The 26,811-nt window shown below is 25.9% G+C and overlaps 2 protein-coding genes across 2 annotated transcripts; both read right to left on the bottom strand.

The window, feature by feature from the left end:
* Window positions 1-1,390: 1,390 nt before the first annotated feature.
* On the bottom strand, window positions 1,391-4,361 carry LOC130972948 (6-phosphogluconate dehydrogenase, decarboxylating 2). The gene is made up of 2 exons (XM_057897298.1): window positions 4,106-4,361; window positions 1,391-3,129 (listed from the first exon to the last, which is right to left on the bottom strand). The coding sequence occupies exon 2, from the start codon at window positions 3,117-3,119 to the stop codon at window positions 1,659-1,661; it is 1,461 nt and encodes a 486-aa protein (XP_057753281.1). The 5' UTR covers window positions 3,120-3,129; window positions 4,106-4,361; the 3' UTR covers window positions 1,391-1,658.
* A 5,358-nt stretch (window positions 4,362-9,719) lies between these two features.
* LOC130976402 (basic leucine zipper 43-like) lies at window positions 9,720-10,516 on the bottom strand. The gene has a single exon (XM_057901264.1). The coding sequence runs from the start codon at window positions 10,262-10,264 to the stop codon at window positions 9,767-9,769; it is 498 nt and encodes a 165-aa protein (XP_057757247.1). The 5' UTR covers window positions 10,265-10,516; the 3' UTR covers window positions 9,720-9,766.
* Between the last annotated feature and the right edge of the window lie 16,295 nt (window positions 10,517-26,811).

Below are 26,811 nucleotides of genomic sequence, written 5' to 3'. Positions count from 1 at the left end.
CCAATCCGATAAGTTAATGAATAATCAGTCTAATCAGCTGCAAATATGAGTTTCATTTAAAGGTCTGTCGTTGACTAATATGTTGCTACATACACGAGGCGGAATTTGAACCTTGTACAAGTGGACGAGTGAGTTGACCACTCGACCAACGCGAGTTCATTATCTTATAGGGATCTTAACAAAATGTCATGACAAGAAATTAGTTGTTGAAGCAAAATGATATGAGCCAATGCCTTTAAGCCAAAAGAAGCAAACCATCATAGGCTTTTCTCAATTATTGAGCTCAAATAATTTGGCACTAGAAACCATTACAGGGCTTCTCAATCTTAATCATACAGCATATTATTGGCAATAAAAGATCTCAAAGAAAATTTAACAAATATAAAGTAGGTCAATACCAACAAAAAGATAACAGACAAGGTAGTAAAGAAAGGAAATAAAGAAGGTGTGAAGATATTATTACATATGAAAGGAAAAAAACAAATCATAGTTTTGTTTTTCCTGAAAGAAAAGCTAACTCATACAGGGACTGAGTGACTTAAAACCTGTAGTGGTTGGTAGGGCCTGAAAATGATGCAACAGATTCACAAATAGCAAGGCTCAAGCTAAGAATAGAACAGATAAATTAATATTCTCTCTGTTCCAAAGTAACTGTAAATTTGGAATTTTGAGTTGGGACGAATTAGTAGATTAAGAAGTCAATATATTTAGACATGATATGTTGATTTTTCAATGGATTAACAGTTATTTTGATACAAATTTAGTAAAAGAAAAGTATGTACCTTTTTTGCTTTAAAGAGCAAGAGATTCCATAAGTTACTTTTGTTCTAACCAAAACTAACAAAAGGAGTTAAGTGGAGAAATTGGGAAACAAAAGTTGTTCATCTACTTTCTTACCTTGGCAAGGTACCAACGAAAAACAAAAAATGTTTGTCATCCTCCAATGAGAAGTTCCAACTTCCAAATGTATGCAAGATGCAACTCCCATTACCAGTGAAAAATAAGGTGTAATCCTTTCATTCCTTGTTGATAGTTGTTTTGATATCTTTTAACTTTCATAAAACGATGTATCTACATACATCTGAGTTATGAAAGCATAAAAAAATATATCAAAAGGACTATCAATGAGAAAGGAAGGCAGTAAAAATTGTACTGTCGATTCGTAAATTAACAAATGACAAATTTTTACCATTCACTTTCATCTGGGGTTGGGTGCAGATATGCAAAAGAAGTTTGACTAAGAAGTAAGAAATAGGCAGGGATAGAATGAAAACAATAAAAGTTTTTGATCCGCTGCTTTATAATATCTTCAAGATATTTTGACTAAACTCTTTTACATTGTAAGCAAATCATAGACTAAATCCAAATAAGTAAATTGTTAAACGAAAAGTAACTTCCAACAGGGAACATCTTATTGAAATGTGAAAATTACAAAGGCACCATGAAATGGAAAATTTTGAATCAAGCTAACTGCATGATCAGCAAAGATGCAAGAATCTTTGGAAGACCAAAATCCAAGCAATTCATAAATGGATATATATAATTCGGGGGTAAAAAATCACCACATTGTAGCAGATATTTATGCTCAGCTCAGCACAAAGTCTTGAGCACAAAACAGTACATTTATTAGAAATTCAGATAGGTCCAAATACAGTAATCTAAATTTTTGATTGCTTGGCAAGCTTGAACCATTCGGTATGGAACGATCCCTCTATATCGATCCTTTCATACGTATGAGCACCAAAGTAGTCACGTTGAGCTTGCACCAAATTAGCCGGCAATCTTTCCCTTCTGTAAGTGTCAAAGTAAGCAAGACTAGCAGACATACCTGGGGTGCTGATACCGGAATTGATGGCAAGGCAAACAACTCTCCTCCAGGCGGATTGGCGATCAATTATTTCCTTTGCAAACTCAGGATCAACAAGAAGGTTTGCCAGATTGGGGTTCCTGTCGTAAGCCTTCTTGATTCTGTCAAGGAATATTGCTCTAATGATGCAACCTCCTTTCCAAATCCGGGCCAGTTCACCCAACTTCAAATCCCATCCTTTTTCGATACTCTTTGCACGAATCAAATTCATTCCCTGAGCATAGCTACAGATTTTGGCCGCATAAAGTGCTTTCCTTACATCATCGATCAACTGCTGCTTGTCTACGGATTGATCAGCCAAGATATCGCCAAAACCAGCTGATTTGAAGATCTTAGCAGCTTCAACTCTCTCTTCCTTCAACCCGCTAAGGAACCTAGCATCCAAAGAAGATTCAATAGTGGGAGCAGCTACTGATAACTCGGCAGCTTGCTGAACAGTCCACTTACCAGTACCCTTCATGCCGGTTTTGTCAAGAACCTTGTCAACAAGATATCCATCTCCTTTATCATCCTTAATTCCAAATATATCAGCAGTGATTTCAATTAGGAAACTCAGAAGTTCTCCCTTGTTCCATTCTGCAAAGACATTGTGTAGCTCCTCATTTGACAACTTTCCAACTGACTTTAGTACATCATAAGCCTCCGCAATCAGCTGCATGTCACCATACTCAATTCCATTATGGATCATCTTCACGAAATTTCCGGATCCACCTTTGCCAACATATGTAACACAAGGTCCACTGTCAGGGACTTGAGCTGCCACCTTGAGAAGAATGTCTTCTATGTATTTGAAAGCCTCAAACGAACCACCAGGCATCAAAGATGGACCATTGCGAGCACCCTCCTCACCACCTGAAACTCCCATCCCAAGATAAAGAAGTCCTAATTCAGCCACTGCTTTCTCTCTTCTTTCAGTGTTCTCATACCACTCATTACCACCATCAATAATACAATCACCCTTTTCCAAATAGGTAGATAGAGTCTTAATGGTCTGGTCAACAGGTGCGCCGGCCTTAACAAGCATTATTATCACCCTTGGTTTTTGAATGGAATTAACAAAAGCTTCAGGGTCATGGTATCCATAAACCGGAAGATTTCCTTCATGTTTTGCTCGTTCAACGGTCTCATCCACCTTTGATGTGGTTCGGTTGTAAACAGAGATGGGAAAGCCTTTATCAGCAATATTGAGAGCAAGATTCTGGCCCATGACAGCCAGTCCAGCAAGACCTATTCTTGTTTTCGGTTGAGCCATAATGAACTTCCTGTTCAATGGTTGATAAGGATAATGCATATGAGAATTAAAATACGAAGGTTCTGGAGGAAAACAAAAATCTGTAAACTACAATCACAGAATACAGCAAGCATATAAAAAACTTTCAGCTTTATGAATGTGGGACTCAAGATGCCATCAATAAGTAAAACTTCTACCAAGTTCAATAGGAAGTATAATGACCTTGAACATGTTCCAAGAATGAAGACTATGATAATGTCGAAATGTGATCACTAATCAAACAAGGAAGACCAATAAACTTGATCATCAACCTATCTAAACATTGGAGTAATGTTACCCAACAGATTGAGTTCTTAGGTTTCCCTGTCGAATGTCGATCAAACGTAAAATTAGCATCCCAACTACCAAACAAGATTTATACTTCCCTAGATTTGCAGTTTCTGCCTCGAAATTCACAGGCATGCAACTTTTACAAGATCTCACATTCCAGTTATCTTATTTTTCCAAAAATGTTACAACACAAACAGCATAACCCCCAAACCATACTCCCTCTAGCTCAAATTAATTGTCAATTTTGTCTTTTGTACATTCATACATTAATATATCTGGATTGAATTTGTATCTAAAAACATTAATTAGATTTATGAATGTACCGAAGAAGGTTAAAATGACAGTTATTGTGAACCGAAACTACTATCAATTTACTACTACATGCAGAGCAGTATCAGCAAGATCAAGGTTCAATAAAATAATCTTCATCCCACAACTAAGTAGTGTTATCAATCAGTAAGAAAATACAGCACAGCACAGCACACAGTCCTAAATTATCATCAACACTAAGATCAAAACCCAGAACAAGACCAATAAAATTCGGTAAAAGTAACAAAAATTGCAAATTGAAATTCTGGGCAAGCAAATTAAGTCCATGATAAAGCACCAAAAGCAGAAAAATGGATCCCCAAATACAAGAAATAAGAACATAAAAAAGGGAACTTGAGAGTGCAGACCTGAAACTGGAGTCAAATTACAGAGAAAGAGAGATCTGGGTATGAAAAAGAACAGATTAAAAGAGAAGGGTAGGTGAACTATATATAAATATAAAAGAGGGAAAAGTTACCAACGAAAAAAAAAATGATTTTTTCAATTTAATTATAATAATTCGGAGGTTGAAATAGAATCGATGACGGCTTAAGAGAAGAGACCAACAACCACCAACCAACTTTTTAAGCGGGTCAAAGTTGTTGTCTAACAAATGCGAAGGGAGGATTAGGTGAAATGTGATTAGAGGAATGAACACCGTTGATTAAATTGCTTTTTCTTTATAATTTGATTAAATGATTTTTTTATTGCTTCTATTGTTTTTTAAGAAATAAACCTTGTGCTATATGAGAAAAATGTCTTAACATTTTCTTTTTAAATATCTCGTAATCGAATAAGTTAAGAATAAATTCGGCACATATTAGAATTTTATTTAAAAAATATGCTATTTGTTAATGAGTTACTGTATAAAAAATAATAAAATTTAAACTCTTAATATTTAATTAGATAAACAAAAAAGTATTTTATTTTTTAAATTAAATAATAAAAATATATATGTAAAAGTGAAAAGTACAAAGGTGTAATTAAAATTTTAAAATATTTAGTCACCAAAATTTTTTTTTTTTTAAATATTTGTTACTCCTCTTAGATCATAATCTTCATAGTATCTCCTACTTTCCTTTTTATTTTTAGGGAAAATATCACGGGAAACAAAGATTTTTGTTTTATAAGCAATTTGGGTTAGATTAATAATTAGATCACTAGTTGTTCAAGTAAATAGAGAATTTAAATTCTACTGTATATGTAATAATTTATTAATTTTTAGTTAGAAAAATACGGTAAAAAAAATTTGTTTATATACTAAAAACAAAGATTTTTTTTTTACTTTAATATTTTTGGACAGGTTTTTCGTACTTGTTGGAACATCTAGTAACTTATTTATGGCTTTGACGTTTTTGTCGAATGTCTGTTATTGACTATTTTCTATAGTTCAAACTTGGGTCATAATCAGGCCCAATATATAAGAGATCTAGACTAGAATAAATGGATTAATTGTATCGGTCAAAAATAAAAAATTTAAATTAGATTGGTCTAGTAATTAATTCACTGATTTGTTTAAGCAAGTATTGAAGGTTTGAATCTCACCTTGTGTATGTAATAATTCATTGGCCAGTAACAAACCTTTAAATGAATTTCCAATTTGCAATGGATTAGTTTTTAACCTGTCGAGTTGGCGATACCGCAAGAAAAAAATTTAAAAAATAAAGAAATAAATATGCTTTTGTTGTTCTTTACTTCTTTCCCATTTTAGCATTCACATTTGAAGTCAATTGATAATGAAATGAAATCAGCATGATGGATTAATTACGACAGAAAAACAAAAATCGAAAGAAAGATTTGAATATTTTTCATTAAAGGAAAAAAAAAGCCAAAAAACGTTCTAAATATTGTTAAGAAGGTTAAAATGAAATTTTGACTTTTTTATGAACATGTATAAAAACAAAAACTCTACTAAAACTTTTTATTTGTATTATTCTTATAACTCTGGTTAAGAATATTTGCTAAGGTTTATATAACACCTAAAAATTTTAAAATTTCTAATATTTTATAATATATTTCTTGAAAAAAAAAGTATAAAATTATTTGTCCTATATATAAATAATACTATTAACAAGTGTCATAGTAGCAAAACCATGTTCTTAATACTATTATTAACAAGTGTCATATTAGCAAAGCCATGTTCTTTGAGTATTAATAATTAATCGCTTTGGGATTTGCACCTATTTTATATTGGTGCACCGATCGACCAGGTCCATTCAATTATGTTAAGCTCAGCTAATTTATTCAATGATATTCAACGCCAAATTTTGTCCCCATACATGCATGATTTTTTTTTTTTTTGTTTTTTGTTTTGGGTGTCTACATGCATGTAATGAAATTAAAAATGTTAAAGTATACTTAACAAAACATATACTAATGTTTTTTTAGTTAATACTTAATACTAGCTAGTACACTGAATTGAATAATATGCAATTTTTCATTTGCCGCACTCATGTTCTATATCCAAAGTTCAAAGTAGTGCTCAGAGATTTAGAGTGCTTATAGATAAGGTAGAGAAAATAGAAATTTTATGTAAAATATAAAAAATAAATTAAGAATGAAATAAAATCATAATAAGATTTAAATTGTAAAATTATTAGATTTAGTATAAAATTTATAGAATTAATTTTCTCATTTAGATTATAATATCAAAAAATTTTAAAAGATAAATAAAAATTCTAATAATTCTATTTTATTTATTAAAAAAGTTGACGATTCTGGTGATACTATATTTTAAAATCTCAAATATTGAATCAACCAACTACATAAGTTTAAGATCAAGCCCAAAAAGTATAATTTGTTTTTTTATAAATATATTGTTATTTTCTTATTTGAACATAGTTGTATGAAATTTATAGTTTAATTTGTTAAATTTTCTAAAAATTTATAAGATTCTTAATGAATAATAGAATTGTAATGAGTCACTATGTCTAAAAATTGTAATGATTCACTTATTTTAAAATGATATATAAAAAACAAAAAAAAATTAAAAAAATAAAAAAAAACATTATTATACTTCTTGGACTTGATCTTGAACCTGTGAAATTTGGTTGATTCAATACCAAAATCTATTTCTTCTAAGGTTTAGGAGTCCCCATGGTTCTCTAATATTAAAATTTGTGCCTTTTGCAATATAAAAGTTCATTAATTTCTACGAATTTCTCTTATCTAAGCCATGCATATTGCAAAAAGAAATATCCATAATTTGACCAATTGTAAGTTTCTATTCGCAATGTGCCTGAATGGAAAGTGTATATATATATATACAATTATACACACTACCAATACCTTAGTTATTTTCTAATAATATTCATAAAAGTTAGCACCAATAAATAACAAGTTAATATTTAATTTGATCTTTAAATTTGTATATAAATTTTAGTTTAACTTTTAAAATTTTAATTATTTTTTATTTAATTTTTAAATTTTATAAATATAATTCACATTAATTTTTAGAATAACTTTTTACACACAAACATTAATAAAACATTGATATAGACAATCACGATGTCACGCTAAAATTTATAAAATAATACCATTTTAGTTTTAACGTTCACATAGCTAAAAAACAATACTGAATTACTTGTTTTGGAAGGAAAAATTTTAATAAACACTATTTATGATTTTTTAGTATATTTAATTACCAAAACTAAAATAACATATTTTTACAGAGTTTATTGTGACATCTGACTATCTATTTCAGCATTCTATTAACATTTGTGTATTGAAAATTATTTTAAAGACTAACATAAATCATATTCATAAAATTTGAGGAGTAAGGACTCGATTGGGAAGCTTCAAAAGTAATTTTTTTTAGCTTTTGACTTATAAAAAGTAGTAGTATTAATATCTGGTGCAATTTTAAAAATTAAATTGTAACTTTCTAAAAAGCTATTTATGAGTTTACAGAAAAGTTAAAAAAATGACTTCTCTCATAAGTCATAATACTACTACTTTTGATCATATTTGTATAAAATAAGTATTTTTAGAACTAAAAATTCAAATACAAAATAATTTATTTATAAACTACTTTTAAATTTTAATATAACTATTTATTGTTTAAGCTATTTTTCAAAATGAGCTTAATTAAGGTGTTTACTTAAATTGGGCCTAAATAAAAAAATTAAAACTTTAAAAACTAAATTAAAATTCATATATTAATTTAAGGACCAAATTAAGTATTATCTCAAAAGAAATATTAGTTTAAAATCAAAATAAAATTAAATAATAAATATAATGAAAAATTAATAAAATAATAAAAATAATACTTGCTTTAATTATCCTTAAATTAAATTAAAGTAATAATAAGAATTCACACCTGCATGATAAAAATTATAAATTTATGAATAATTAATAAAATATTAATTTACCAGTTACCACTTTATTACTATTATTTCTTCACTTTATATATGTATGGATACTAATCAAAACATGAAAAAGGACAAAAAAAAGGGGTTAAACTTTATTTTACGACATTTTTAATGTATATGATAACAAGCTGAATTTTTAAATAATTTCACAATTCTTTTTTTATTCCTTAATCACATCTTTAGTAAAACACTTACAAAATATTATGAAGTTATTTACTATTACCAAATAATATTACATATTTCTATTCTTCCAGAAAAGAAAATGACATTAACAGATTAACTTTTTCAAAAAAAAATAAAAGATAAGAGTTACAAGAATTAATTTTAGTGGGTAACGGGTCCATATGATCTACTTTTTCTTGCAACCAACTTTTGTATAATCAACCAATTGCCACTACAAGACACTCTTTTATGTCTATGCGTCATCTTCAACTCTCTCCCCCACCCATTTTCACCTGACATTATTACTTCTATTATTTTAATCAAACGAATAATTAATTAATACATCATATAACATTGGATTATTTTCGCTTCACATACATTTTCTTTAATTTATTATATATTATTATTTTTCTTTACCTATGCTGGAAGATGAGGTCATGAAGGAAAATTGAAGGCTTCTTTTTCTATATTGTTTTCTAGCCAAGTATTATCATAATGCTGTGTTATATATTGAATCTCTAAGTGCCTTACAACTTATTGGTTGGTGCTAAGTGCTACCAATTAACCTAGCAAGATTATGGATAGCTCTTTAGCCACTTTGACGTTTATTATTGTTCATAAGCAATAATATATAGAATTTAATTTGATACACTGTCAATATAAAATAATTTGACATTATATTTAATTATGTAATGTTATATCAACAAAAATAACTTTTTTTGGTATTAACTGTGAGTAGTTATAAAAAAAAACGGATGTAATTACACGACTATATAAAACATTTTACACTTTCAGTACATCAAAATTAAACTCTAACATATATACCATAAAAACTTACAATAATATAATATTATAGTATTGTTATTATAGATAAAAGGCAGCAGTGTCATTTCGTCACAAAATATGATCCAAATAATAATATACTGAGAACTTGATTTGTCTTTTGTGGTTTCATTCCTTCTCTTACACTATTCTTGACTTTCACACACATAAAAGAATCAAGAAGATGAAATATTTCAAGTGGTATATATAATTATATATAGTAATACTTATTGAGATTGTTTAGTTTAAAATGCTTGTTAAGAATTAATTAAAGGCCCGTAATAATATTGACATTTCTGTTTTTTAATGACGTTATTCCGTCATTATATATTTGCATGAGTTTGTAAAAAAATAAATGGCACTATTAAAATAAAAGTAATAATATACATTCTCTTATCAAAATATATGTTTTATATGGCGTAATTGCTCGATTCTTATTATCTCCTAAAAGAAAACAAATGACGTAAAACAAAAAAAATTATACAAAAAATTTATGCAAACGAATAAAAACTCGTACGTGTTGATTTATTATTGTTGGAAGGAGTGATTTCATGATATAGTTTGTAAAAAAAATAAATACGAAATATCCAAAATGTCTCTATTATTTAATTGCAGAATAAGAAAGCAAGTAGCAATATATATTCAAAATCTTAACCTGTTGGGGTTAATTATTAATTATCCGAGTAGGTTCATAGAACTTGTGGTGTTGGATTGGTTTGAAGAATCATCATCATAGTTGAGATATTCTTCTTCTTCATCATCATCATGATGAAAAGGACTCAAAGGAGGAGGGCAAATTGGACTATGTAGCTGCATGTCACAAAGCATTTGGCGAAGTTCTGAAGCCTCTTCTCTCAATTGAACATTCTCTTGAACAACTTTATCATGTGACTCTGAAACATTGTTTAATTTGTCCAATAATTGGTGATTCTCATTCCTCAGCCAAACAACCTGTGACCAAAGCTCATCAAGGTGTTTTTGCTTTCTCATCCGGGACCGGCGAGCCGATTCCCGGTTCGATATCATCCTCCTGTGTTTCCTCTCGTTCAGGATAAGACTTTGTTGTTGTTGTTGTTGTTCGTCTGCTTCATCAGAGGTTGAGTTGTTGCTACTTATGCATGATGATTGAGTAGGACTATTGTTACCAAGAATAAATTCTGGTGGAAAAAACATTTGATTAAGGAAATTGTTGCCATTATAGAATTGGTTGTTGTTGTTATTGTATGGTTGAAAAGAGGTAAGGTATTGTTGGTATTTTGCATCATGGAGGTAGTATAGTTATATGTTTCTGAAGGGAGAAAATAATTATTATTAAGGCCTGTGATTTCATCCCTTAAGGCTTGCATGGTGTGGCAATAATGAGAGAGATTTGAAAAAAAATGAGAAAAGGTTTTTTAATTGGAAGATGATGGTGAATTGAATTGAATTGGTTTACTCTGAGAATTGAAGGAAATAAGAGGTGGGAGAGTAGGCATTATATAGGGAGAGAAGAATGGTGATTAGAGGTTTTTTTTTTTTTTTTTTTTTTGAAAGCATAGATTATTAAAAGGTATATGTCATCCACATTCCCATGTATGTAGTGGCATAGCATTGTACTTGATTATGCCATCTTTTTCTAAATGTATTACTTTTGATAGTTTTGTATAGAAAAATTATGACTACACTATAGTTAACATAAGGATAAGGAAGTCATTGTAAGTAGTATTGGTTTTTCATTTATAAAAAAAATAATACTAGCTAGTGAAAAAATATAAAATAATTTTTACTACACTTACACTATAATAAAAATTATTTTTAGTGGCAATAATACGATGACGACCACTATATATATTTATTTAATTTATATTTTTGTATCAATTGTATATTTGTTGTTATTATTATTATAGGTACGTTATAATGATAATTGTATATTTTTATAGTTATTACAAATTTTTTTACTGACAATTATATAATTATTATTAAAAAATTTTAACGATAAAATATAAGATAATTAATGTCTAATTGTCAATAAATATATTAATAATTATTTTTATTATTATTAAAAATACGATAAATAACCGTTAAAATTTTTTTTGTATTAGTGTTAAGGGAAAAATATAATAGAAATGAAGATACATACGATTGAAAACACCAATGAGTGCACTAGCATATATTTATTTGTTATGTGGGACAAGGTGTTTATATTTGTGTTTGAATTCATGTGTGTTAGTGTTACAAGTGTGAGGAATATTGAAATTAGTCCCACATCAAAGAAAGTATGAAAGAGTGAGGAGTTTATAAGATGAGAGACCCATTAACTTGATACCTTAAAGTTTTAAGTTGGATGTGGTGTTTTTTCATCTTATATTCTCTCACTTGATTCCTCACCGAAGTCTTCACAGTTGGCCCAACAATGTGATGGTGATGAAGAAATAAAGAAAAGGGAGGGGAAGATGCAACTTGGATATGTGGATAATAATCATCTCTTATTGGGACAAATTATATGCTTACATCAAATTAAATACAGGCACACGCAGTTCATATCATGGGGTATTATTATTATAATAATTCTAATGGCAAACTGTTTAGGCTAAAGCAGGCACATAAGAGGAATTATATATATATGAAGTTCCATGAAGTCAATAATTTATTATAGTGTGTGAGTGTGATGAGTGCTATATTTCCAAGCAAACTCTCTCTTTTGGATAACAATAATAGATAGTATTTCACTCAAGATGACATAAGAAATTGTATGGGAAAATGATACCAAGACATTATATTGATTTATATATTTAATATACATTGTCTTTAATAGTTAAAATAAGATTAATATAAAAATATATTTAGAGTTTGAGATAGTTCACCACAAAACATTAAAAAAATTGTATTTTTCAAACCTCACAAATAGAAATAAAAGCGATATTTTTTTAAATTTCTATTTTATCTCAATAATTACTAATTAAATATAGTTTAAATATTACTATATTAAATAGACTGTAAATTTAATTTAAATAAAAATATATCGTATAAAATGATAATAAACAGAGTGTAACTTAATATCTTATTAGGTTGTACAAAAGATTTTTCTTTCTAAATTCATTAAGAGGGAAGGAAAGAAAGGTTAAGAATTTGATGACTCAAGAACCACTCTTGTTGGGACCTCTAGGCTCTAAAAACAATAATATATGTATGGGTTATATAGAAGCCAAATCTTTGATCACGCCCCACTCCTGTAATTTTTCTAAGCATGGTTAGGTACAAATCAAAGTCAATTACGCAATAAATCAAGAAAAAGAGATTCTTAATTATATTACATTCAATAATATAATAGAAATAGAATGAAATTAGGGTTTAATTTAGTTCTTTATATTTTACATTAATAATTAAATTTTAGATTTAGAGTTTAAAATTTAAAATTTATAAATTTTTTATTTTTTATTTTAACACTTTAAAAAGCAAGTTAGTTAATTTTTAAGAAGTGCTGCATGCATTTTTTAATTTTCTTTAAAGCATATTAACATTTACTAAAAAGGAGAGTACTAAATAAAAAACAATTATTTTAAGATGAAAACTCAGATAAAGTCGACTTCATGTGAAGTTGATACCTGAGAGTCGTTAGATGAAAATTTACTGAAATCAGTCAAATCATCTAACGACTCTTAAGTATCAATTTCACGTGAAGTCGACTTCACCTGAATTTTCATATTCTTTTAATACATATACATGTATAGTGTTAATGATGACAATTTCAATAATAATGGTGATCAAATTAAAGAAGATTGAACTATTGTAAATTATGTAGAAGAAACGCTTAATGAATCAGCATGCTGTGTCCCATTCACAGATCAGAGCTGCTAATTAAAAAAGTTATTAACATAGGTTTATGTTTGAGAATGATGTTCTATACAATTAATGTGAGGTAACTGTGCAAATTGATAGTCACATTATTATTATTAGGACAAGATGATGTGAAAATGAAAAACAGGTTCCATGAAATTATGCTTGCATTGTTACTTCAACAGTTCATGTTTCATCACCACTTATGGCCTATTCTCATGCTTATTCCTCATACTAGCTAAGTAGCTATAGCTAGCTACCTTTAATTACTTTTAACAAAATAGTATGAGTTTTATTTTCACCTTATTATTAGGACTTGATAAATTTAACATCTTAGTCCATGATAAAATGTGTTTAATTAATGAAACATATTGTATTATGAGCACTAATAATAATTGTAAAATATTTGAAACAATTACTGTTCAAACAAAAAAGAATGGGTAAAGTATATTTTTTATCTCTAAAATTTATTAAAGTTTTTAAAATATTTATAAATTTTATTTTGTTTTAATTTTATCCTAAAAATTTTTTATTTGTATCAAATATATCACCAATAGCTAAATTTTTTAAAAAAATTAAGACCAATCTAATAATAATAAATGAAAATTATGCTTGATTTATTTATGTTAAAAGTTATTCTTATAAAATTATTATTACATTGGTCTTAATTTTTTTAAAAAATTAATCACAAAAAATATATTTAATGTAAATAATTTTTTTTAGATAAAATTAAAATAAAATAAAATTTAAAAATATTTTTAAAATTTTTACCAAAAATTTCAAGAATAAAAGATATACTACTTTACTTAAAAATAAATCTATCACCACAAAAGGATTATTGCCATAAATGATCACAATGATCATAATCAGTTCTCTTTGACACATACTAATAAAGTTTGCTTTCATCATTTGAACTTGAAAATTAAATACATTGTTAGGCCTTATGGAGAAGCTAGGGAAAAGGTGAGCAAAATTACAAAATTTTTGTTAGTGGTGTTGACAAGTTGTTCAATATCCAGTCAGAAAGGAAAGCCAATGTTTCCACAATAATCCAACACCTTCCAACATTGGCTAATTTTTTTTTTTTTTTAATAAGAAATTGACACATTCATTCTTTTGCTTACCACAACAATATCATACAATTTTCCTAATTGCTATCATAGTGATGTATGTTATGCTTGATATATGAAAATAAAATAAAATAAAATAAAATAATTGATTTATTTGATGTTATTACTATCATACTTTGTGAGTTGTACGTGACACTACTATAAAATAAATTAAAACAGTGCCCTTTTTTTACCCTCCTGATTTTGATTATATGGTTTTCCAAAAAAATGAAACACAAATTCATTCTCTCATTAAGAGAGAATATATATGGAAGTAGATGGATGATTTTGGACTTAACCACTCAACTTTAGTTAGTGGAACCGAAAAAAATGATATATCATGCATAAAAATATGGTGCGTGTGTGGAAATTAGTGAATCAAGAGCATTTATTATTAGTGTTAAGTATGATTTTGTTCTTTAAATATAGGTAAAAAAAAAATTTATTTTTAATTTTTTTTGTATACAAAATCGTTTTCAAAATTTAACTTGATTTTAAAATCGTTCTTATTTTAGAGACCAAAACCGTAAGAAAATAGCGGTGGCGGAAACGGAGGTAGAAGTGAATTCGTGGACAGCTTCTTCTTCTTTCTTTTCTTCTTCTCCTTTTTTTTCTTTCTCTTTTACAGGAGTAAAAACACTTTTTTTTATCTTTTTTTTTATTTTATAATTTTTTTATTATGAATAATTTCATCCAAAATTTTAATATTTAAGTAAAAATGACGATTTTAAAATTTGATTTTAAATCTTAGGTACGATTTTATATAAAAAAATAAAAAAAAATTAACTTATATCTTAAAAACTAAAATTATACTTAATTCTTATTATTATTACTATTATTTTAAAATGGATTCTAACCAAAAACAAGAAGAAAAACTATATTATGGATGGGAAAAAAAATAAACTTATCTCAAACAGAAATAACTTGTTTTATTTAATATTTATTAAATATTGTTAAAATTAATAAATATTAAATAAATAATTTTTTATTTTTTTCTAACATTATCTGCCGATAAATACGTGGCATCCGAATATTTATTTTCTTATATTGCATCATCCACTTAACCAAAAAAATAATAATAAAAAAAGAAGCTTATATCAAATTCAGAAGTATGGCAATATATATAATCATAAAAAATATAGTTGAGACTTTAGAGGAATAAATGCTTTTTTTCCCAGCACTTGTTGTGTGAGGTATATGGTTTATGTAGTGGACTAAATGGTCAACAATATCATTAGACAGATTAGGACTCACCTTTCTTTTCTTGTCTTTTGATTGTTATCAAATTAAAGGTGTTTGTATATACACCAAGAGATCATCACTTATTATCAGTATATTTCTTTCATTTTGACCAATCAATTTGTACTTGTATAATACTTGTGCTGTACTATAATACATTATATAGTTTGGTCAATATCATAAATAAACCAATAGGACATAATCAACCTAATTTCTCACCTAGCTATTTGCCATTTTAATAATATATATATATATATATATATATATATATATATATATATATTAAAATTAATTTGATTCTATTTCCCTCATTTTCTTTTGGTCAAGTTGATCATTATTATTGTTGGCTTAGTAGTGCATGCAACTGGCAAATGGTTTATATGAGGCTGACTCATATACATGTCAACGCGCCCCTAATAATATATATTAATTTAATTTAATTTTTTTTACGGTATTCCCAACTCGATAGGTTAAAGACTAATTCGTCATAGATTTGAGGTCTGTTTAAGGGTCTACTAATAAATTTTTGCATGCACAAGATGAAATTCGAACCCACGACACTTATTTAAACGGACTAGTGAACTGAACACTCGACCAACTCAAGTTGGTTTAATTTAATTTCTTTTAATTGGAATAAACTATACCCACCAGAAGATATATTTTTATTATTGGAAAAGAATTCAATTCAAATTAAAAATTTTAAATAGGGCTTGGTTAATAAGTTTTTATAATATTAATTTCTTTAATTTTATAACTATGGTTCAAATTTGAGAATACTATTAAGTAAGATGATTTATCACTTAAATCAATTATGTATTGATTATATTGTTATTTTTTTAAAAATTATTATATACATGTACACCAAAAATCAATTACTATATATATATTTCTATACAAATATATATTGATGAGCTCATTTTTAATGTGTTATTTTAATATATATTATATATAAATAATTGATTTAATAACAACTTTTTAATGTACATATAACATAGTTATTTTCTATAACTAAAATTATATGAACTTATTAGAGATATAATAATTCATATATTTTCTTTTATACCAGTTTAGGATTTTGATAAATGATATTATCAGATAGTATTAAAATTAAAATCTAGAACTTGATCGATCTTTGTTAATTAAAAAAAAAAAGTATAAAATAAATTAAAAAAAAACTATATATATACAAAATTCGTGCAAATAATAATAATAATAATATAGAGTCCTACTTTCTAATAATTACCAGTATTTTATGTTATTGGTGGTAACTGGTAAGCATGCTTGAATTATCCATGTTTCTTGTTTTATCCTAATGGTAGCTCAATCCATACATAATCCATGTTTATTTTATTAAGAGTTGTGGTTTAACTAATAAAGTGGATAACTTGATGAAAAGTTCAACTCAACTTGCCAACAACAAGTCAGTATAATTTTAAAAGTCAACTTTTATAAATCCTCCCACCATTGCATGATTATTTTCAAAATGTGATTGTCGTCATAGAAACTATGGAAATAAAATAAAATAAAATAAAATAAAATAAAATAAAAAATAATTAATACCAATAAGTTTATATCATCTCTCACTACTTTGCCTAACATTATCATATAAAGAAAACACATATCCAGAAATTCAGGTGCAATTAATTTTACATGAAGTTGATAGTGAAAAGTCGTTAAATGAAAATTTAATTAAATCAGTCAAATTATTTAACGGTTTTTAACAATCAACTTCACGTAAAGTCGACTGCACCTGAAAATATTAATTCTTTACAAATATGAGGCTTCACAAGCACGTGAATACGTGATGGGCTTAAACATTATAATGTATATTAATTAATTAATCCGCATTCTCAATCAAGCTAATGAGTCTATAAGCCTTTATTAGATACAAAATTAATTAAACTACCTAGTTTCCTAGAAATAAAAAAAAAAAAGAGACTAAATGGCCAATTCAACTTATTTATTTATTAATGCATAGTAGTGAATAAAAAATTTGTTGTATTCTATATTGATTTCTAAGTGGGTTAGTTACTGCTGCACTGCTTTTTTATTTCTGTATTATTATATTATAGTATAACAATAATGTATAATTAATCTAGATTTTGCTATATAAATATAAACCATTGAACACACATATGAAAAAGTGATTAATAACTTCTCCATGCTGAATTACATTAATTATTACAGGTACTTGTTACCTTGATGATCACAAAAATTGAGAGCATACTGTTTACCCTAATTTGTGAACAATAATGGTGTTATTATTTTTTATATGATAATGAGGCTTTATATAAGTTTATTAATGTATATGATATGTATGTTTGGTTGATCACCTGTTGATATTTATAATTTGGTAAATATTATCCAACCCCCTCTAAAATAACATGTAAGTTACCTTTATTATGTGTCACATTGTAATTGGTACTTATCTTAACCATAGTTGAGTTATTTTATAATTTATTATTCTTAAAATATCAAAGCTCCACTCCCGTTAATTGAAGTACATTCTACTCTTCCATTTTTTGTTCATCACTTCATCACCTATATTCGGTCCTTCCAAGCACCGTTGCGTTCGTGACAAGAAGCACCAACGTCATCGCCATCTACTGTCTTCCCACACAACCTCTAATTAATGGTTAATTTTAGTTATTAAATTTTTTTATTAAAAAAATATATCTTTATTTAATTACGTGACGGAACATATATTTATATGTAAAATATAATATAATAAAATAAATCTATTCAAAGTATTTAAAAGTTTAATTAAAATTATGAACATACAAATATAATAATAAAATTTGTACTCCAAACAAATAAACATATTTTTTTTTTATCATACATATATTTTTTAAAAAATAAATATATTATTAAAATTAATAACAGAAATTTAAAATAATAAAATTTAACTTTCTTACCGAATTTTTTATAGTATTTTTATTTTTTAATTTATAATTTATTAGTACTTTATTATTTAATTAAAATTAAACAAATTATTTTTATGAAAAATTATTTTTTGTATTATATTAGAGAAGAGACCAATATAGCAGTTTAAAAAATAAATTATATAAATATTTAAGAGATAAATATGAAATACATACCTAAAATAAATAAAACAGACAAAATGGGAGTACTATTGAGAAATGGAGAATTATTTTTGTCTGTATTATTTATTTTAGGCATGTATTTCATATTTTTCTCTTAAATATATATCTATATAATTTACTTTTGTATTTAAAAATTTTAATATTATCTATTTTTTATTTAAAAATTATTTTTACATTATTTTTTAGACTGTTATATTGGTCTCTTCTTTAAGATAATACAAAAAATAATTTATCATGAAGATAATTTATTTAATCATTAATTAAATAATAAAGTATGAATAAATTAAAAATTAAAAGAATAAAAATATTATAAAAAATACTTGTAAGAAAGTTAGATTTTATCATTTTAAACTTGTGTTATTAATTTTAACCATTTATTATTTTTTAAAATAATTTATGTACAATAAAAAATATATTTTTTCTGATTTTAATTATACTTTTAAGTACTCTAAATAGAGTTATATATATTTTACATATGAATATATGTTCTATCGTGTAATTAAATAAAGATTATTTTAATAAAAAAATTAATAACCAAACTAAACATTACTTAGGTATGTATTTCATATTTATCTCTTAAATATTTATACAATTTATTTTTTAAACTGTTATATTGGTCTCTTCTCTAATATAAATAAAAAATAATTTTTCATAAAAATAATTTGTTTAATTATTAATTAAATAATAAAGTACTAATATATTAAAAATTAAAAAATAAAAATACTATAAAAAATACGGTAAAAAATTTGAATTTTATCATTTAAATTTCTGTTATTAATTTTAATAATATATTTATTTTTAAATAATATATGTATGATAAAAAAATATATTTATTTTTTTGGAGTACAAATTTTATTATTATATTTGTATGTTCATGATTTTAATTATACTTTTAAATACTTTGAATAGATTTATTTTATTATATTATATTTTACATATAAATATATGTTCCATCACGTAATTAAATAAAGATATATTTTTTTAATAAAAAAATTTAATAACCAAATTAACCATTAATTATGTGGGTAAGCAGTGATTCACGCCAAAAAGAGACACTGGCTATACTATACTGGGAAGAGAGGTTGTGTGGGAGGGCATGTCGATGACGTTAGCGCTTCTTGTCACGAACGCGACGGTGCTTGGAATGACCAAATCCAGGTGATGAAGTGATAAACAAAGAATGGAGGAGTGGAATGTGCTTCAATTAACGGGAGTGGAGCTTTGATATTTTAAGAATAATAAATTATAAAATAACCCAACTATGGTTAAGATAAAAACCAATTACAATGTGACACGTAATGAAGAATAACTTACATGTTATTTTAGAGGGGGTTGGATAACATTCACCTTATAATTTGCGTTTAAAAAGGAGATTGAGATTGAGATTGAGAATAAGAAATTAAAACGGAAAGATAAAGAGTGAAATTGAATTAAATTTTTGTATTATGTTTGATATAAAATGTATTGAACTAAGTTATATCTCAGTATTATATTTAATTTAAAATAAATTTTAAAAATTGAGAGATAAATTTAAAATTTTAATTTATATCTCTAAAATTTCATTCTTCTTTATTTCTACTTTTTAAAAATATTAAAAAAATTAAAATTTTAAAAATAAAAAAATTTAACCACCAAATATAATACTAAATTTCAATCATTTAATTTCAATCTCAATCTTCTTAATCATACCCTACCTAAGAGACATATCTCTTTACTTATCAACCATAGATATATAGTCTTAAATAACTGAAACTTAATAAACATGTGATAGGTGCAATTAATGTGACATCTTTTTATAAGCTTTATATATATATTATATATCATCAAAGTCTCATTTAAAATTTTTTTTATATATAAGTAGTTTTATAATATGATATTATAATTTTATGATAAAAAAATAAAGTTCAATTTTTATTGATAAAAAAACATTATAAAATAAAAAAACACATGCAAAATTTATACAAAAATTAAATTCTTATGTAAACAGATGTATTAGCAAACAAGAAGTATACTCCTACCCAATTTTTTAATACTTATTAATTCACTAGCTAGTTAGTGTTCAGTTGATTATTTATCTCCATGTTATACGTTTAATAATTAATTTGTTTTTGTTTTATATATTGTGCTGGCTAGCATAAAAAGTCGTATATATAACAACATTTAAGATGCATTATCATCAGATCATGAATAACAAATTGTTTAATTATTATTGTCTTCTTTATGAATTATTAAAATATATATAATTGAAGAGGCTGTATAACAATATTTGTCAATCAAACTAAAGTAAATCTCTTTAAGAATTATTAGTTTCATTATATATCATACCACATTGAAATTGAAATTAATCAGAGGATGCCACCTCTTGCATATCTTACCTGCCTTTTTAAAAAATCATTTCCCCTTATGTCTTTAATGACTAGAAGGGTATGATATATATATTATTTGTGAAAATATAATTAACATTATAATTAAGAGACATACATGCCCCAGCAAAAAGTTGCATATATATTGGCATGGGTCTTTCTTGTACAATCACAAGGGTTCTTGATTTTACCGCTGCCCATATCACCACACCAAACATGTATAAATAATAAAAGTATAAAACCAAAGTTATTTCACATCCATATATCATCGGAAAACTTTTAAGTATATTAGTATTTTAATAATTTTTAATCGTTTATTTTAACTATAAAAAATATATCTAATATATATAATTAAAATTTATTAAAATATTGATATATTGATATATTTAAATTTTTTTTATATCATCATGTTCTATAAAATTGGAATTATATATATATATATATATATATATATATATATATATCTTCTTTATTATTAAAAAGTATATATATTAACAAAAATATTTTTTAATATATAAATAAGTATAAGGAAATAACAAATAAATGTTACACAAGAATGAAGAAACATAATGGACTAATGGTTGATAGAAGTCGGTGAAAAATGGTGTAGAAAAGGTTTGGGTTAGGCGCACGATAGGTGTCATATTGTAGGGTCCATGCTAACAAGCACGCATGGTTGTCTACTTTTTTTTATATATATTCTCTAATTTGACATATCAAAAATTAATTTGTTATAAATTTAAATTTTATTTAAATTAAGTGTACGTCGTAGATCAATAAATTGCTACATATAATACAAGATTGATTCAAATCTTACATTTGCTTAGACAGACAAATAACTGAATACTCAATCAATCAATTTTTTTTCTAATCTTTAATTTAGAGGTTAGATGGTAGGGAAGGAATAAGCGCATGGCTTGGGTTGTCACATAAATCATGCGTGTGCACCCCACTATCACGACCCACATATATATAATAGTTTTTTTCCTTCTTTTATCATTGTCCATGAATGACAAGAAGGTTGATATTTCATCAAAACATATATGTATAGCTAGACATTTAATTTCAATTATCATAATAGGAGCTACAAACAATATTCGAAATTATTATATTGCATGTTACTTTTCTTCAAGATTTCATTTGTTTTCGACACGTATTAGTATGATGTTTTTTTTTTCATTGCAAGAATCTAAAAAAAAAAGTGATTACATTTTTTTTTACTTGCAGAGAGGTTATGGCTGGACATGATTTCGGATAATTATTTTCTTTCATAATTACAAAAAGCAGGCACTTAAACTAAGATATTTTGCTTAATTGGTGCATCAATTATTATTACTACATGCAGCATATGCTATAATTTATTGGCTTGCTTACGTACTTGCCCGTAGATTTTAATTTGGGCCACTAACAAATCACAATATATAAAGAAATTAAACTAGTGGTTAATTTATTCTAATTAATTATGCTAAAATAAAATTTCTATGTAGTATCCGATCCCCATATAATTTTCTATAGGGATAAACCCAAAATAATAATAATAATAATAATAATAATAATAATAATAATAATAATAATAATAATAATAATAATAATAATAATAATATAACTCAATTATATTCATCAATTAGGAGTTAATTGTAATTATATATGTTATAATGTTATTATAGACTTATAGCTATAGCTGCTATATATACTAGGGTTTGCTAAGGTCATTTGTCGTAGATTATCCAATCATAGTTAACATGCTCTTGCCACGTGTCCAACTTCAATTTTCTTTTCTTCTTCTTCTTTTTTTTTTTTGACAGAAACTTCCATTTTCAAAATTTTGGGTTGTGAGTTGTGACAAAACTTGATTTGATATTATTTGTTTATTTATGGCTAAGTGCCTAATAACGTCTTCCACTTAGTTAATTAATTTGATTAATATATAGTAATACAAATCATATGGTAGTGCATTAACTGTGCTCAAACCAATATAATTGTCTAATTGATGAGTTTCATCACCAAAGTGATCACTAATAAAATAATAATCTAATCAATGGAAAACAGCAAACATGATGGTAGATATTTTTGAATTTTTTGAATCCTAATGTAGAATTAACAATTAAGAATTGCTCTAGCTAAATAAATGAAGAATTTCACTTTAATTTAAATATAAAAAGCATTTTGTGATCAATTACAATACACATGATCTGTCCTTAAATAGTAGAAATCTAAATAAATTCTTAGACATTATAAGATTAAGAAATTAAACTAGATAGTTTTTCCCTAATAGCTGTTTATGTGAAACTTGCAAATTAAATAAATTAAACCATGAAATTAATAATAAGATGAAGTAGAAGGAGAAATATTTAAGAAGCTATATATTATTACAGTTCCTCCTTTACCCTCCGATCCATAAAGAGAAGACGACACACCTACATACATCAAATCCCAAATAGAATTATCAAGAATGTGATCATACCATAGAAATATTATTTATTATATGATATGATATGCTTCGATATGCACCCCTTATGAGGATTTTGTTTTTCTTGTCTCATATAGACTCTCAATCTCTATATACTTCTATGGTTTTGTTTTTTTGTGTCTACCCTTTAACATTATATGTTGGATGTGTCTCTGCAATAATCTACATTCACACAAATTTGTTTTCATAATCCATTGATGGTTTCTTGACCAGAACTTTTTTTTGGGTCTTTGCATGACTATGAGATTAATAAGCACTCATTGAAAGGAGATAATAATGCCTAATAATCTCTAGTAATGGATAAGCTTATTATTACATAATCATTATTAATTTTATTTTATTTTTCAACCAAAATTGATGGATCCAATGCAAACCATTATGAAATATTAGTGTAAATTATATTTTGAGTTTGTTTGATCATCATTTTCGAAAAAAAAAATATTTTTAAATGATATTTTTTTAAATATATTTTACAAAAATAAAAATAATTTTATATTTGGATATATCTCATAAAAAATATATTTTTATTTATTAATTATATTTAGATAAAATAAGATAAAAGTACTTTTTTATTCATTTATTATGTGAAAAACATCTTTTTTTAATATCTTTTAAAAAAAGATGTAAATTATAACTTTTCAAAAAAGATAAATTTTTTATTTTTCTAGTATTTTTATTTTTACTATTAAAAATTTGTCAAATATATTAAAAAATAAAAAAACTTCTTTTATTGTAAAACTTTTTTTGATCGATTTAATGGCACCCAAACAAATATTTTAATCTAAAATGTTAATATAAGTTTACTGTTGTCTTACAAAATTAATGACAACAACCACCCTCCAAACAATACAAAAATCTTAGTTTAGAGTTAGAGAGAGGAAATAGAGCCAATGAGCATTCTTTTAAAATTGTAAAAACTCACATACATTTATGTATTCATGTGGAGTTGGTAGTTAATAATTGATAGATGACAATTTAGTTAAATTCATCAAATTAGTTAACAGTTCTTAAATATCAACTTCACATAAAATTAATTTATGCATGCAAATTTTTACCTATTAAAATAGATAAAAAATAGAGAATAAACAAGTATAACAATTTTACTAACTCAACTTCTCCACAAATACTCATATAATGAAGTCCTAGAGACAACTCTAATGAGTTAATTATGACAAATGTACGATGGAAATTGGATTTATGTAGGGTTAAAATAGATGAAATTTATGGATTGTAGAAAGATTTGTGTTGGGTTAAGGCTAGCCTCACATATGTGTTGGGTGTGCTAAGATGGTGATGGTGGTGGGGGCATAATGCACCTCTTAGCTTAGACAAAAGGAGCTTACCATAACAACATGGGAAGAAGCTTATTAAGCTCAAGCTATAATCACATAAATCTAAAACAAACAAAATAAAAGGAGGGGCACTAACTTATTAGAGACGGAGACCCTTCTTCCTATCATCATTTTCAAACATAGAATCATTCAAGTTATAATGATTTTTAGTCCCCACTACTTACCCACATATATATATATATATATATATATATATATATATATATTAGAAAGATAACAAAAAATTAATTTAAAATATTTTATTTTTGTACTTTATAATTATTGTTATAATAATAATAATAATTTAATTAGTTAATATAAAATATAGTTATTTTTGTTAATATAATAATATATGGGTAAATAATTATCTAAAACATTTTTATATTGAAAATATATAAAAATTAAATTTTAATAAAAAATAAAATGGAGGAAAAATCTTTTGGGAGAGCCGTACTTGGTAGAAATGATGAACCAAAGTCACTCTCAAAGGTCACCCATTGCAAAGGGTTTTTTAATTTCCAGAGAGAATGATGACAATGAGTGCACCCTTTAATTGTGAATTTGAACACTATGGAATCAAGATAAGACTAATTAATCCTTTTCCCTCCGTTTAAACAAGTGTCGTGAGTTTAAATTCTGTTTTGTGCATGCAGTAATTCATTACCCAACGACAGACCCTTAAATGGAGTTCAAATTCGAGACGGATTATTTCTTGACTTACCGCGAAAACAAAAAAAAATTTAATCCTTCCCCATTGATGAAAATGACAAGCTTTTGTTTTTTGTTTTTTGTTTTTTTGTTTTTCGTTTCCATCTCTCCAATATTGCTTAATAAATAAATCTTGAAAAAAGTGGATGTATAGGTAAAGTAATAAAATCCACCACCATAAGATCTAGCACATATTAAATTTTATTTTATTACTATTATTTCACTTGTGTATACATGTGTTGATTGCATTTTCCTATGATTTATGTAACGTTTACTGCTGTAAAAAGTGACAACCATTTCATTCTAAGCCTCTCAAAAGATTCTTTTATGATTATGTAATAAAGTAAGATTTTGACATCCCCACCAATCAATGAAATGACACCAAAAATTAACCATTCAGGTAAAGGCACAGAAACATTCTTAGATATACTATTGATGATTCCTCTCTGACTCTGACTTTTACATTAAAAAAAAAAATTTATGTTTGGTTGAAAGCAAAAAAAAATAAAAAAAAAAGAAATAGAAAAAAAAGAAAAAAGAAATTGAGTGAAATTTTATTTTTTTTAGATGTGTTTGAATAAAAAGAAAATAAAAAAGAAATAAATGTTATAAAAAGATAAATTTATTTTTGTATTATAAAATATATTAAAAAAAGTGAAGGGATAATATTAGAAGTGGTGAGAGAAATAAATTTTTTCTCTCTTTTCTTTTCAACATTGAAGAGAAGCTACCAATTTTTTTCACTCCTTTTCTTTCTTTTTCAATTTTTCTTCGTAATCAAACAATGAAAAATAATCATTTTCTTTCTTCTTTTCTTTTTTCTCTTTTCTTTCCTTTTATTTTTTTCTGAAAACAAACATAACTCAAGGTATGATTATTACTTGGAGACATTTTTAATAAGTTCATAACCCACATGAATATTGACATAACATGTATTGAGGAAGGGTGATTACTTATATGTCTCCAAATTTTGAATCCAAGATTTATAATCAAGTTTTTTGCCCTCTAATTTTATTTAAATTCTTTTTTTTTTGTGTCTATAATTATTTATGAAGTCGAATATTAATTGAAGAAAAAAAAATATTTTATAAAAATTTATATATTTTTTTAGATGTATTTTGATCCGTAAATAAAAGATTTTACTGTTATTTTTATTATCAAGACAAAATCAATTCAGAATGTCAAAAATAATATCAGAGTTAGTGTTAGAATCGATGTACTATTAAGGAGGTTGAATTTTCTTTATTATTTATTTTATGCTTTTATTTAATCTCAATTCTCATGATTTCATTGTTATCATTGTACTTTCATTAAGTTGTGGCACTGGTTTCTTGAAAAAGAAGTCACATACTAAGGCATTTTGTGCAAGGGCTTAATTTCAATTCCCTTGTCTAGGTCTTTTTCAACTTTTCATAATTCAAAACACAAATTGGATGAAGATATTTATTTTTGTTGGAGAACCACCAAGCCAGTGGCCTCAGGTTATTGTAGCCATAACAATGGTATTAGCAACAGCTACAAACTAATTGATAAAATTCTATAGTAAAAAATATGGTCTTATTTTTTTATCATAAAAATCC

This window comes from Arachis stenosperma, chromosome 4 (assembly GCF_014773155.1).
Source record: "Arachis stenosperma cultivar V10309 chromosome 4, arast.V10309.gnm1.PFL2, whole genome shotgun sequence".
NCBI classification, from domain to species: domain Eukaryota; kingdom Viridiplantae; phylum Streptophyta; class Magnoliopsida; order Fabales; family Fabaceae; genus Arachis; species Arachis stenosperma.
This window is presented reverse-complemented; position numbering and strand designations above follow the sequence as displayed.